Source organism: Oenanthe melanoleuca, chromosome 1, assembly GCF_029582105.1.
Source record: "Oenanthe melanoleuca isolate GR-GAL-2019-014 chromosome 1, OMel1.0, whole genome shotgun sequence".
NCBI lineage: Eukaryota > Metazoa > Chordata > Aves > Passeriformes > Muscicapidae > Oenanthe > Oenanthe melanoleuca.
This window is the reverse complement of record NC_079333.1, coordinates 54,549,699-54,564,598: the sequence shown is the minus strand read 5'-3', so window position 1 is coordinate 54,564,598 and position 14,900 is coordinate 54,549,699. Positions and strand designations below refer to the sequence as shown.

Here is a 14,900-nt window from a genome sequence, read left to right as displayed (position 1 = left end):
TTTCCATGGTGTATCATGTGAGTAAGAGTTTACACGGCTCCCACTCAGCAGAAGCTGTGCCATGGGGGTGCAGGTTTACCAGAAATGCACTAAGCAGCAGCTGAACCCACACATCAGAGTCTTGGCAGGGTTTTATATGCACAAATATTTAATCTGGCTTCATTGCAGGGAAAGCACAAGGAGAACAGCTAGCAAAGAATAATCTGAAGGGTGAAGGCTGAGCCTCTTCAGGAAGGGCCACAGGGAGTGGCTCGAGGACAAACTATTAAGCAGAGAGAGAAGATGGCAGTGGAAAAGTAATGAAACAATAAGGCCCAAGACTAAGGCTTAAAAGGGGAATGAAAATCATGCAAAGAGATCAAAGTGCCCAAAGCTGCCTGCTGCTGTATCGCTGTAATTTAGGGCTTGGTAAGAGAGTATTTATATCCAATTACCTCTTTCTCTTTGAAGACTTCTTCTAGGAGGATGTGGATTAATTTATGAGATTAAACTAGTAAAGATAGAGCCGTGAGCTTTAATGGTGCCATTTAATATGATCTTTTCCCTTCCTGCCAGCCTACTCTGGTGCCCCCGGGATGGTGAGCCTGCTCTGCACGTCTCCACCGAATCCCAGACCCTCCAAGGCAGGAGCAAAGAGAGCAGCAGTGCCCCACTGGCATGCACCACACAACTGCAAACATTACTTAAAATAAGCTTTGACAACACATCTCGCTTATGGCATAACATTTCTCATCAGTGATGGTGTTTCAGGTTTTTCTCTGTTTGATTGAGTAGTAGCATTTCCAATTTATCCCAAAGTGCCTTTAACGAGCTGCTGTACAATTTATCTGTTTCGAGACTTTTTTACAGCTTTTGTTTTTGTTTCAGATATTAAGATCATATTTCTCCCAAGTTCATACACAAAAATTATTAAGTACCTTTTAAACTCCCCTCCCTTCCCTTTGGCAGTGATAAAAAGTGGCTGAAATTGTGGGTTGCAATGCTACATATCTTCCCCTCCCAAAAATCGATCAGTGCATCTCAGATATCACGCTGCTTTGCAGCACTAGAGGGCACAAGAGGTTTTATACCATGTACTTTGATGACTTCAAACAGCATTTGTATGGTTGATTTGTTTTAAGTTATAATCAATTTTTTAAAAAAAGACCTCAGCTTGTCTGAACATGTATGAGAAATCACGGTACCAAATCTAGCCCTTTTGCCATGAATAATTTTCTTTTTCTGCTTCTGCTTTTTGGCTGGAAGGCTCAGACCTCAGGAGGCCAGGGGCCCACTCTTCTGGTACCTGACCATGGCCTCATCATCAACACCTCACAAGGACTGCACATGAAATATAGCAAAGATATAGACAGTTTACAAAAGAGGTAGAGGTTAGAGGTTACAGTACATTTACCATCTGTTTTCCAGAGAGCAGATTAAGAGTTGTTGTGCTTAAAACGTGCTTTTTTAAAAGCAAAATTTGTTTCCATTTCATTGAAATAAAGGTAAAGAAAGTGAGGATACCAAGTCTCCAGTGGGGAAGGGAAGGGGAGAACAGGACACCAACTTTTCTTTGTCTTTTATCTAATGCTTTTTTTTTTTTAGTTATTATAAGAAATTATAAGGGGAAAAAAAAGGTGGGGGGAGCATTATTGAGTTTATCTAACTTTATACTATTCACCTTGGTCTCTGGAAAGATATGTCAGAGTGTGGTTTTGGGTATTGGAATCAGGAATGGCATTAAGCTTAAAGAGGGCAGGTTTAGGTTAGATACTAGAAAGAAGTTCTTTACTGTGAGAGTGGTGAGGCACTGGCACAAACTGCCCAGAGACGTTGTAGATTCCCAATCCCTGGAGGTGTTTAAGACCAGGCTGGATGGGGCTCTGAATAGCCTGGTCTAGTGGAAGGATTCCTGCCCATGGCAGGGGGATTTGAACTAGATGACCTTTAAAGTCTCTTAAAGAATTATTTTGAGATTCTCTGATAGGGGGAAGGAAGAGTAAGTACATGGTAAACTTCTTGTGGGAGGGGTGGAAGTCAGGGTCCAAACTGATTCCTTGCCTTTTAAACCTACAGGAGAGGAGCCAGATGAGCTGTTGCCTGAGAAACTCCACCTGCCCTACCAGTTTTAAATCTGCACCTAATATCCCTTATTTTCTTGAGAGTCTCTTCTTGAAGGAAAGAAAGTTAATGCAAAAACCCACCACCAGCTTTCACCTCATGTTTTTATCCACTTTGCAGGATATTGTGTGTCATTTCTTTGTTCAGGCAAAACCTCTGATCCAGTTAAGCCCATAAAACCTGCTACAGCCTGACAATTTAATATTCCAATCAGTTTCTGGGTTGCCACAGTAGCCATAAGTCTGAAGCAAATTATCCTACTTACCTGGGGAGCAATTAAGGAAATGTGAAGATTTTAAGCTATCAGTGGTGTACAGAATTTTGTGCTTTATACCAATATATGAAGTGCTTCAAAATCCACAGACAGAAAAGATGATGAAGAATTTAACTTTATGGTTTCCCTAATAATGATTCTAATTTTTACAAGACTTAAGCCTATCTTTGAGGTAGGGTTGTTTTATAAATACAAATACAGAAGTCACCAGAAAGGGGAGAAAGAACATCTTACCCCAGTTATAGCTTTTCAAAAAAGAAAAATCTTCTGCCTTTACGGATCATATTAATCTTGATGAGAGTTTTTTGTTTTATTTTCTCTGCAGAAAATGGGAATGTATTGACTCATTACACAGACTGAACAGATATTAATGAGAGTAAGAAAGTTATAACCCAAAAAGAGAAGCTATCTATATTGAAATAAAAAAAAGGAACCTCCTATGATTTTACAAGCAGATAGACACAATATACCACAGCTGTGGGATCATAAATACCTTATGTAACAACATTCCATTGTGGTTTAACCCAGCCACTACCTAGGCACCACATGGATGCTCACTCTGCCCCTCGTGGGAAGGGAGGGAGAATGAGAAGGTTTAGAGTGAGAAAACTTATGGGCTGAGATAAAGACAGCTTAACAGCTGCACACACAAGCAAAGCAGGACATGGAATGGGTTTGCCACTTCCCATGGGCAGGCAGGTGCTCAGCCAAGCCCAGGAAGGCAGGGCTCCATCACATGTGATGGTGACTTGGGAAGATGAACACCATCACCTTGTGCATCCCACCTCTCCTTCTCCTTCCCCCAGCTCTGCATGCTGAGCATGCCACATGCTATGGGATACACCTCTGCCAGCTGGGGTCAGCTGTGCCCACTGAGCCCTCTCCCAACCCCTTGTGCACCCCCAGCCCTCTCTCTGTGGGGTGAGAGGCAGAAAGGGCCCTGACTCAGTGTCAGCCCTGCTCAGCTGTGACAAACACATCCCTCTGTCACCAACACTGTTTTGGTCACAAATCCAACCCATAGCCCCATGGCAGCTACTATGAAGAAAATAAGCCCTACTCAAGCCAAAACCAGCACATACAGAGAGAGATACAAAACATTTCAGTCAGGAGAAGCAGGTAATACAGTCATAGATAATCTGTAATGATAGTTTACACTTCGAGTGGTCAGTTACGTAAGGATAACCACATCTGAAAACTTAAATTCTGAATCATATCTGCAAGTCTAGTCTTATAAGTAGCTCAAGGACACCTTTTCAGTGCTTTAAAGGCATTGAACACAGCAACTTTTGTTCTATCTTCTTTCACATTTGTATAAAATAATTTCTTTCTGAAACTGAAAAAACACATGAGGACTGCTGTTCACTGTTAATAGTTTTTGCAGAACTGTACTCTTCAGTTTTTCCTCAAGTCCACTCCAGCCATCTACCACAGGAGAGATTTTCAAATGAAGTGTGAAATAGTTTAAAGAGTTACAAAATGAATGGGTGTTACAAACTATTTCCAGTTCCACCGTGCTTTATACCATGGGTGCATTGGTACATGAATGTCACAGAGCTGAAAGCCAAATATCTTGCTCTGCTGGGCAGAGTGCTCTGCATAGCAGACAGAAACTAAGGAGAATGAAGCTGGAGAGCAACACAAGTGGCTAAATCTTGGTAAGGGGACGTGGGCAGATTTAGTCTGAGGAGGGATCTAGGGAAAAATATGGGTGAGATACTGCATTAGATAATATGTTAAGACTGAATTTAAAAGAGAAAAAAGAACAAACTGCCAAAGCCAACTCTTGAATTTCTTTCAAAGATACACTAAGCTGAACTTTGCATTTATTTATCAGGAATTGTTTTAAGAGCTGTCAAGTCCACACCACCACAAAGTATTGTTTCCACCAAAGCTCCCATGCCTGATGGAGCAGCCATATGCTGCTGAGCAGTGCAGAAGCTGCCAAATTAAAGGGCTACAAGATGCCAAATCCCAGCAAGCAGAGAACTGTCCTGTAGGTATCCCTACTTTGCAATGCACACACAGCCAGATGCTAATGATAATTGACAGCCACAGCTCTAGACCTCAGCTGAGCAATATGCTCTGTGTCCCAGCAGTGCCATAAGCAGAGCTCTAGGAGAGTGTACAAACCCAGGCATGCAGGCCTGGGGCTCTGGCTTTCCATCTTTATCAGTGGCATCATCTTACCAGTCTGCAGCTCAGAAACAAAAGTGATTTACTGGGGCCCAGCATTACACACAGTCTGATTCATCCTCACTGCACGTGTGCTCTTAGCACGAGAGGCAGAAAATGAACTACATCGGCAGGAAATGTTTATCACCAAAAATCTGCCTCCATGGACTTTGTCCTGTGCTGGCTACACACCAGGAATGCACTTAATTAGCACAGATCAAAGGATGTCTGGAAGATTATTAAACCAGGGTAACTCACTTCTGTATCTGGTCCCTTTCACTGAAAACAGACAAAATTTTTACCATTGTGAAGCTTTTCATTAAAGCAAAGAGTTAAATCCTGAAGAAGTGCAGGGAAGAGTGAGAAGGGAAGGAGCTGCAGAGAGCAGCCTAAGAGAAAGTAAGAGTCAGGAATCTGCAGGAAAGAAACAGATCTGAGGTTCTGCTGTTACCAACAGGCTTGTAGAGAAATTCCTGAAGTTAAAATTTGGTCCAAAGTCTAAAACTGAAACTTGGAACTGAATTTCCAACAGCTTAGATGAGGCTCAGACTCAGCAGCTTGTTGTGGTCTTAGCCCATCAGAAAGAAGGGCAGGTACTTCAGCCAGTACTCTGCTTTGGACAATCTCAACCAATTTCTAAAGACCCAAGGAACTGAAGGAACAAATCAGGGAGCCAAGGGGTAGCTCTCAGCCAGACTTGGCTCACAGCACAGCTTTCTCCCTCTGAAAACACTAACGGGCCACTGGTCAGCTTGTGCTTGTGGTCAGATTACACCAAAGGGGCAGAGTTCACTGTGGCAGTCTGCAGACCAGCATCAGAGCCAGCAAAGTCTAGAAAAGCCATGCTCATGCTGTCCCCACGTCCCAGAGCAGCTCAGTTCCCTCAGTGCAGCAGTGGAGGGATGCAGGGAGCATGCCAGAGCCAGCTGGTAATCACTAGCCTGGAGGAGCACAGAGCATCCTACGTGGGCAGGGCAGGCGCTGGGCTTGGCACCAAGTGCTGAGCGGAGCCATCCCCTGCAGAGGTGTGCATGTGCTGCATGTCAGCCTTGCCAGCATGCCTGGAGAGCCCAGCAGGCCAGGTGCCCTACCACATGAACACTGGGATTTGAGCTAGTGGCATGTTCACCTCTGCTTCCCCCTTCTTTTCTTTTCAACAGTGCACTTCCTCCTCCCCTGTCTCTGCATCAGAGAATTTGTCCTTTCATTGCCCCTGCCCAAACGCAGCATCCTCCCATACATCCCTTATTCATCACCTCACTGCAGCTCCTCATCAAGCTATGCATCAAGAGAACATGCCAGGGCTTGTGCAAAACAAGCTCTTCCAAAAGAGCCTTCTAATACAGAATTTGGAAGGACTTCCTTCCCTCTCCCAAGCATTATATGGAATAGCAATCCCCCCAGTCCAGACTAACAGTATAGTTCCTGTTTTACATAGACCTGCACCAATCCTGTGGCTGCAGAAAAGGCTGGCTACTGCCCTCAGTGAAGCCAGGCATCTCTGAAGCACTCCACTGGGCTGTAAACATTAGTACATCAGCCTGAAAGACAGAGGCTTGGGAGGCTTCTCCTGTGCAGCAAGTGGACAGCTAAACTCTGAACAGATTTTCTGTAATTCAAATTACTGGGCAGTGGGAAAACTAAGCATTTTGCTGAAAATCCACCTACAGTTCTGTAGACTTTTTTTTTTTTTTTTAAAGAAACTTCAGTTCATGAAAGAAAAAAAAAATCAGAACTGCTAAGCATAGTCTGTCAGCAATAGGATGAGGGGTCTTAGAACACCATAGATATTTTGGCTTTTTTTTTTTTTTAATTCAGGATTAAGATTGGAAAAGGAAGGAAAGAAAGCTCTGATAGATTTGGCTCCAGCAGTCAAAGAATACAATTTCTTAAGTCAAGCATTCTAGCAAGTTCACTCTCCTTTCAAACAAAATGATGAGGGACTGTTACCAGCTGTGCAGCAATATACCTTCAGGCTTTATTATTTTTGAATTTCAGTTTTTAATGAATTTTACCAGAACCAATATTATTCTTGGCAGCTTTAAAGGCGCTAAAGGCAGACTGCTGAATGGGGGCAGCAGTTTATTTTTCAGGCACTAGCTATAGTTCACCCTCTAATTTCCCCACTTTCCTCCACCTTTCTTCTGTACAGACTTTTGTTTCTGAATAGGTATAAACGGGGACAATTTGGGAATTTGCTTTCTACAAGTTAATTTCATGGTACTTAACAGACAAAGTGAAGCCACTTAAATGCAAGCTTATTATTATAAGCAGTTTCAAGCTCTTGTCATCCTGGTGACTCTTTTCTCCTTGGCCTGAAACCACATTCTATCTATGACTGGACAGAAATGTGCAAGTTGTGACTTCAATTTTGCATTTGAACAAGTATTTTTCTTAATTAGGACCATTTTATTGTCACTTCTCACCCTTGACATATCATATAAGGGCTTTTCCACAACAAAAGTACCCTCTAACACCAGCTGCCCACCTCGTATTTTCAATAGTCCAGTTTGAATATGGAGTACTGAACAGGACTGCAACATGCTACATCCCACACACATTTCATGTGTCCAATCTAAAGAAAAGGTCTCCTGATCCAACCCTAAAATGCTCCTGACCTGTTTTCCCACTCCCAATTTCTCTCACAGTCTGAGACAGACAATTTGCATGGAAACAATTCACACAGAGCCTTCAAAAGAGACTGCAACTCCTGCTTTTCTGGCAGCAAAACCATATCCCTGTCTATTTCCAAAAAACAGCAAGCTGAAGCTGGAATAGAGACACTGCTTGTCACAGAGGTATCCTGCTTGGGCCCCTCATGTTCCCTCTGCTATGCATATTCCAGAAATCCTTCAGTTATGCTAATCTGTGCTTTTTTTCTTCTACTGTCACCCTGTGACTTCAGCTCTCCTACTGCTCCTTTTATCCCAGAGCCTGAAAATCAGGACCATTTTGAGGGTGCCTCAGTATTTTAGTTTTAAATGTCATATTAAAAAGGGTTGGTGGCTAAAAGGCTGAGTCAGCTTTATCACTGCTAAAATGATATTTTAATCAGAAATCTTTCTTGAAATGTAACTTGAGAAAACGAACAAAGTAATAATGAATAAAATATTTTTTAAAGAAGATATCCACTGTTCTGTTTCAGTATTTCAGATGCTGTCTTCTCCCTTAATCTGTATTAGTTGAGGAAATTGCAGTTTAAGTGGCTTCATCCCATTCAAACTGCCCAGTAGCATCCCCTTTCTCAAGAGAAGGATGCAAACTCACTCTCATTCACTTCATTTTTATTAGAGTATTAGTTTCCCACTTATATTACAAGGTTTTTATTTCAATCTGCCTTTCCCTCATCCCTCTTCTCATTAACTGAATACTAATGCAGACTTTAATTTGTAGATCCAAGATTTAGGAACTAATTCTTTGTTAGAACTTTATGAAGACACAGAGAGAATATTTTCACATAGCAGAAAATACTACTCAGTCTTTGCAGTGGATGCACAACAGCTTTATGTCTGCAAGAATCATGCAAGATGAAAGAGGGAACAGGGATTTGTGTGGTTATACGTGCCCTGGCCTTAAATTCTGCAGGGAGCTCTGGCAAACCAATTGATTAATTATTCACCTAACCTTTACCAGGGGGTTTGTATGCCAGACAAAAACTGGGTAAACACAGTCATGCCAATGGGAAAATTCCCACTGGCCTTACTGCCCCCTCCTCCCCCCAAAAGAAAGCCAAACAGCAACAAAATGCACACAGCACAGCTACATAAATAAACTGGGGCTGTCCTTGCTCTGCTATGGATACCTGGCACTGTGAGAGCAGGCAAGATAGAGAATTTTTCCTATTTGGAAGTGGCAGAAAATAACAGGCTGTAACTAAGGAATTGTTGTTTGCTCATATGAAAGTCAGTCATTGAAGCACTGGTGGATTTTAAAGGGACTCAGCTCTTAGTAGTCCTTGTATCATTGCTACCTAATAGGAAAACATTCATGGATTTCAATGGAAAGCTGCTGATCTCTGCTCGCCATCAGCTGCCTGCCACCTCCTCCACAGGTGGCTCCACCCTCTTCCTCCAGAAAAAAGGGAAACTGAAACAGTTTGCAATTTTGCCTGCCCTTTGAATGACAGAAGAAGCAAGCTAAGCAAAATCAACACATAACAATAATAAAAACCTTAGCATTACATGCACTGTGAAAAGGAACTCAGCAGAAGCACATTTGGGGAAAAGGAATAAACACTTAGCTATGGTCATCTAAGCATATTTACATTAAACACATGCCCATAAAATACACACACAAAGCTTTCTATTTTCTGGTTTCTATTCTGTATTATATCTGCAAGACACAGTTTATACAAGCTGTTTCAGGACTGTCACTGGAAAGCCAGAGATGAACTAAGCATAGATTACAATAAAGCACAAAATGCTGACGCATTTTTTAGTTTTAGTTTTGTGAGCATGAAGTTCCTGGAAGCTGTTCTGTATCCCTGACTGCATTCAGAGCAGTGCTGGAATGCAGCCTATATCCATCTCTTAAGCCAAAGTAAGTATTTTTAGACTTTCCAGGATGAAATATTAGGAGACACAGAAAACAGGGAGGTAGAACCAGATCTGAAATTTCACTTTGAAAAAGGATGCCAAGAACCAGACACCACGCAGGCCAGTATCCAAGGTACAGGACTGGCCAGGGCTATGGCACAGGGTGTAAGCCATGCTGTCAAGAAGCCTGACAAAAAAACTTGGGTCTCATGGAAGCTTCAAGAAGAAGACAACATGCTGCTTGTGTGCTCAGCCACATTCAGGCTCACTGTGAAATATTTACACTTTTAAAGGTGTGCAACTCGAGTAACCCAGTATGGGTAAATCTTTTTACTCAGGCTCCTGGTTAGTTACTTACTATCGCTCTTGCTGTTGGTGGGCTGGTGCTTTGCCTTTTTGCTCCCCTTCAGATGCTGTCAGCTTCTGGGTGTTCTCACCCTTCTCTGCTTTGTTGTTGCCATTCCAGGGGTTACCCTGAGAGGAAGATGGAGTATTGGAGGCAGTGGCTGTCCTGTACCTGCTGTCTTCCCTCCATCCTCCAAAGCCAGACATGGTTTTGCAAGTACCTTGCCTTGACAGAAAGCAGTATTGCTGCTACAGCCGCTCAAAACTTTGGAGCTACCACAAATCGGTTTCAGTTCCTGGTAAGCTCCTCCCCTTCCTGAACTTTCGGCTGGCAGGCATGCCAAAAAATGTACTGGTTTCTGAGGAGTCCTGCAGCTGAAGCTCAAGTTTCATCATCTCAATCACAGCACCCAGGCAGTCAGGAGTCACAGGGTGACAGCAAAGCTGATCTGCACTAATAAACCAGGTGACAAGAGTTTGTGCAGAAGCATGGGGAGGTCTGACATTTTTCTGATATATTTCTGAGATATATCTCTGGCATATATTTCTGATATATATCTCTGGCATATCTTTCTGATACATTTGTGACATTCTTTTTAACCCAGCACTTCCCTATGACAGAGGAAATAATTATTGGGGGTGTTATGACTCACCCCTGAAGGTGAAGGTAACCCAGGTTCTTGTTAATAGGATCAGATTAGAGTGAAAAAACATGGAATGGTCAGTGCTTGCAAATATCTAGATAGATAGATAGATAGATAGATAGATAGATAGATAGATAGATAGATAGATAGATAGATGATAGATGGATGAACAATATGGTTGCAATGGAAAAAATAGCTATATAGCCATTTTAGTTATTATCATCAATAGTAATATGGCAATATGGAATCATAAAGATACCACTTAAAATGTGCAAGGGGAAAAAAGAAGAAAGAGAAAGAAAGGATGGGAGTAGAAAGATATATAACTACTACCCCTGGATTTACAATGAGACTAGAGTGTTGCTGCTGGTTGAAGTGATGATTGAAGGTCTTCTGCAGGGGGTGTGTGTAAGAGAGGGCAATTTGGCATAATGAAAAGAACCATCCTGCCTCCACGAGATCTGCCTCTTATCAGACTCAAAGCTCAGCTTGAAAACTCTGGAAGTTATAAATTCACCCCCTCTGTCTTGTGCAGACCAGAGGTTTGCCATTACACACCCAAAATTCATGTCTTTCTTGGGGGGTTGCAAACCTGGTCTCAGCAAAGCACCCTGGTGCCTTCATAAATGGGTAATTGTTTTGAGTCATAGTCCGGTCTCTCACAAGGGGTTTTTCTGGTTTCTATTTTGCATGAGTGTACAAAGAAAGATGAAAGAGAAACTAAAAGCTAACCTTCAGATAAATCTTAAGGCAATGGTCCAGTTGGAAAAAATTCCTATTCAGCCTTTCAATTCTGCTCAATCAGAAAACTTTTTTACTTTGACTTTCTTAATTCTACCTGAATAGAGGACAAATACATGATCTACTTATTGAAAATGATCCTTTGAGTGATCACATCTAACCATTGGTAGTGTATCTGTAGGATCTGCAGGGCTGGGGATAACCATCTCCTTAATATCATTAGTAAATAAAAGATGTTTAGCAGCTTCTAACCCCAAAAAGAACTAGCAATGCTACTCCAGGATAATGCAGCAGAACTAAGAAGGTCCAGCTCCACACATGCAGATCTCATCACTTTGCTCTCAGCTGATCAAGCTACACTAAAAACACATTGCTGTCCAGGTTTCCTGAGTGCTCAGACCACCTAGGTCTTACAGCACTGCCCACACACGCTGGGGAAGGAGCAAAGTAAAATGCTATATGGAAGGCCACAGGCTGCCTACTGGTTGTAATGCTCCTTGGGACCCTGCCACCAGCAGCTCACCTCCCAGAGCTTCCATATCCACAAGGATCCATCTGCTAGGCTGGCCCCAAGAAGGCAGCACCAGTGGCCTCTCCCTCCCTCCATCCATCCTAACATGCCATGCTCACAGATGATCTTCATTTGTACAAAATCATTCTGCAGACTTTGCAGTGCAAGGGCAGTGTGCTGTAAAGGGGTGAACTGGTGCACAGTCCCTTGCACCACCTCTCTTCACAAATATATATATGTATTTAATGTACAAGGTGCTGGCAAATGAAAGCAAGCATGAAGCTTACTCCCATCCACAGAGCTGCAGGGTCAATACAGGAAATGCAGAAGCACTAGAAGTAGTACAGAAATTATAGCAAAGTCATGTCTGAGGACTGCAAAAATTTGTGGGATAACAGCTGTGCCTACAGACACCCTATCTGGTAAAAATCCAGCTTTGACATCTGGAGTGTTCTTATCCACACAGATTGATGTCTTAATAACCCATATTTAATTACGAAAATTGATTATAATTAATGTGGCCACTGCTGCTGGGTCTTCAATCCTGCAATGTTATGTAAAATTCAGATCTAGTGTCATTTCCCTGTTGAAATTTAGAAACTTTTGGCTGAAAACAGTAACTGTCGAATCTAAATATTTATATCTCTATTGCTCAAAAAAAAGAGGGATATGAAATGAACTCAAGCACTAGAAGCTTGATCATTTTTGTTGCTTCCATGCTCATTTATTTCATAGCTCTGTTGTGGTCAATCCAAACTAATCTACACAGGACAACATTCTTGTCTGGCTCTAAGGACAGTTTATGCCAGACATGACCCCCAGAAAGTCAGTATTAACTGCTGGAATTCAAAATGCAAGGAATTCTCAGAACATTGGGCCTGGAAATCAAAGCTTAGAATTAAAGACCTTGGAAAAGGCTTCCAAACTTAGGTACTAGAAACAAGAATGTAGACTTATAGCTTAAAGCAGAGACATGTTAAGTAGAGAAAAGTTTAGATTTAGAGTTTAAGATAAAGAAAAAATAAAGGCAGTTACAAAGGTAACAAGAAGTTTTAGAATGCAGCAATATAAGTTAGTGTGTTTGGATATGATTGGCTAAGAAAGTTCACACTGTAGTATGAGTCAATAAGACAAAATATCGTACTATTGGATTAGAAACATAAATATCTCTGTTGGCAGTATTTTATTGGTCAGTAAATCCTTAAAAGACCTTGTAACCATAAGTCTTGTGACTTCTGAGCCATGCTGTGAACATCTGTAAGATGAACTTACCCTCTCTGCCTGTGTAGAAGATAAGACAAATAAACCACACTTTCTAAAGCAACTCAGAAGTTCCATCTCTCTGCTTCATTTTGAAAAAGAAAAAATCTCCACAAGAAGATGTATCATGGGAGAAATAAGCTCACACTTAGAAGATGTGACACAGGAGCAATAAACCCACAATTAAGGAGTGTACCAGATTTACTTTGTCCACCCTAAACAGCTCTTCATCACTATCCCAGTAATCTCAAACTCACCCACAGTCTCTGTGTGATACTTGGGTGTATCATTCATCAGCCCTTCAGTTTCATGCTACTAAAACACAACATTTCACAGGCTGCAACCCAGCTCTTACATTGCCTCAGACACATTGAGCTGAAATATCTCCAAAATAATAATCAAGTTCTAGCACCATGGCAGTACCACCTAAGGCTCTCAGGACTCTTGGAGTTTGGTAAGGACATGCATTTTGCCTCCACTAGGATCAAGCCAGCCACTTAGCTACTCTGACATAGTGGAGGCTAGTCTTGGGCAGCATATATATGAGTCTATACTAGCTGTATTTAGGAAAAAAAGGATCAGCCTCCAGCCCTGTTTTATTTAGTGTTGTAGATGTTAAATAGATGCTAAAGTGTCAGAATGACAATGTATTCAGTCTCCTCAAACATGCGAAAACCACCAAGTCTCAAACTTTCCCAAATCCTCCATAAGGATTTTAATGCAGTACTTATATTTTTCTAGACCCACCAAATACTGGCTGCCAGTTCTATTTAAGGGGCTATATTTATAGTTGTTGCACATCCCTAACTGGATTTGAGGCTGTGATGCACTTGCTATCAAGTGAGCACTCACACAGCTGGTGGCTCCCTCCCTCCCTGCCAGTAGGACAGGGCAGAAAACAGGAAAAGGAGTGAGAAAATTCATTCCTCAAAATAAAGCTTTTTTTTTTGTCTGTAAAGCTCTGTTGCCTCTAGCTATTAACAACCTTTTTTTTTCTTTTATTTTCTGGGAGACAGAAAGATAGAAAATGATCTATCTTTTGCTTTGAGAAAATTCCTCAGTGGACATGTGAAATATTAAGAAGTCATATTCCCTCCCTCACCTGTGTTTCTCGCGAAATTGCAATAATAAACCAAAATAACTTCTGTGGAGGAACCTTTTGTACTGAACCTTTATTTCCAACTCTGCAGCACTGTGAACTATACCAAAATGAGAGGTATCAGGACCTTTTCTCACTATAAAGGATCTGGGTCAGCCATGTCATCTTTTCTTTGGGAAAGTTAGATAGGATAAAAAGAAATAGTATTAAAACCCCCATAAAATTAAACCAGTATAATGTTCCCTATCTTTCCTTCCCAGAAGACAACCATTCATTCTCCATTATTTCACTGTTGGTTTATGGCATTTTAAGGTTTTGCATGTTTAAGGGTTTTTTTCTCAACCACAAACACATTTCATTAAAAGCTAAGATTTTTACTTAATCCAAGGATACTAGAAGCCTAAAGCTTGAAGAAAAGCATCAAACTGAAGGAGACCTTTGAAAGGACCACCAGGACAGGCAAGCTTTTGTACAGCCCACTCTATTTTTCTCAGAAGCCAGGGAATTGTATCAGAAGAGCTTGACTGCTGGAGAAATGCTTTATCCTTTGCCATCAGCACTAAAACACTTGGTCCAACAGCTGGATATGATGCTCAAGGGTTCACATACAAAGCTTTTTTGCCTGGATATTTTGGCTAAATAAGTAAGACACACAGCTGAATATACTACAGAGCATATTGAGTAATTGATCATTGGGAGCATATCTCTATATTTTAGAGCAATGGCAAAGGATGGCAAATATCCCTAGAGGAATATCTATAATAAGCAATGCTTATAGAGTTGTTATACTGTGATGGCAAAATAAGAATTGAATTTTTCGAGGTGCATTTTACTTTACCAGTGTTTTTCTGTCTGAGTACTCTGCCTTGCTGTACAATTGGGTTGATCACTTTCTGCAGGGTTGGTAGCACTAATTGTTACAGCTGAGGGTGCTGGAGAAGAGAATTTCTCTGCTCCCTGGAGAGGAGTCCCAGGAGGAGAGTAAAATGTCAACATTTGGCTAAGATTTATTCCTGTTTAGATTGAGGACTGGAATTTGTCAGGTTCAGCAGAAAGAATGCCATTAGCTTTGACAAGTGCGTGTGTGTGGATGTGTTGGGTAATCTGTTTAGGAGATGTGAAATGCTGCACACACTTCCCATTTTATTGCAAAAAGCTGAAATTGACATACCTGTCAAAAACGATCATCTTCCACCCTCTAAAAGAAAATTGACCC

At 41.5% G+C, this 14,900-nt stretch overlaps 2 protein-coding genes across 8 annotated transcripts in view; one reads left to right on the top strand and one right to left on the bottom strand.

The window, feature by feature from the left end:
- Positions 1–9,722, bottom strand: part of EPSTI1 (epithelial stromal interaction 1) — a 48,244-nt gene extending 38,522 nt beyond the window's left edge. For 2 of the 5 annotated variants that reach the window (XR_008840933.1, XM_056496055.1), the window contains exon 1: positions 9,443–9,722. Coding sequence is in view for 2 of the 5 variants with exons in the window: in XM_056496055.1 (XP_056352030.1) it covers positions 9,443–9,636 (194 nt within the window). In the remaining 3 variants the exon portion in view is untranslated. Of the gene's footprint in view, positions 1–4,564; positions 4,658–9,442 lie in introns of those variants that run through there. The other 3 variants (XM_056496082.1, XM_056496063.1, XM_056496071.1) reach the window with 2 other exon arrangements.
- The window catches only part of AKAP11 (A-kinase anchoring protein 11), a 384,481-nt gene that overhangs the window by 290,137 nt on the left and 79,444 nt on the right, over positions 1–14,900 (top strand). The gene's annotated exons all lie outside the window — the stretch shown is intronic.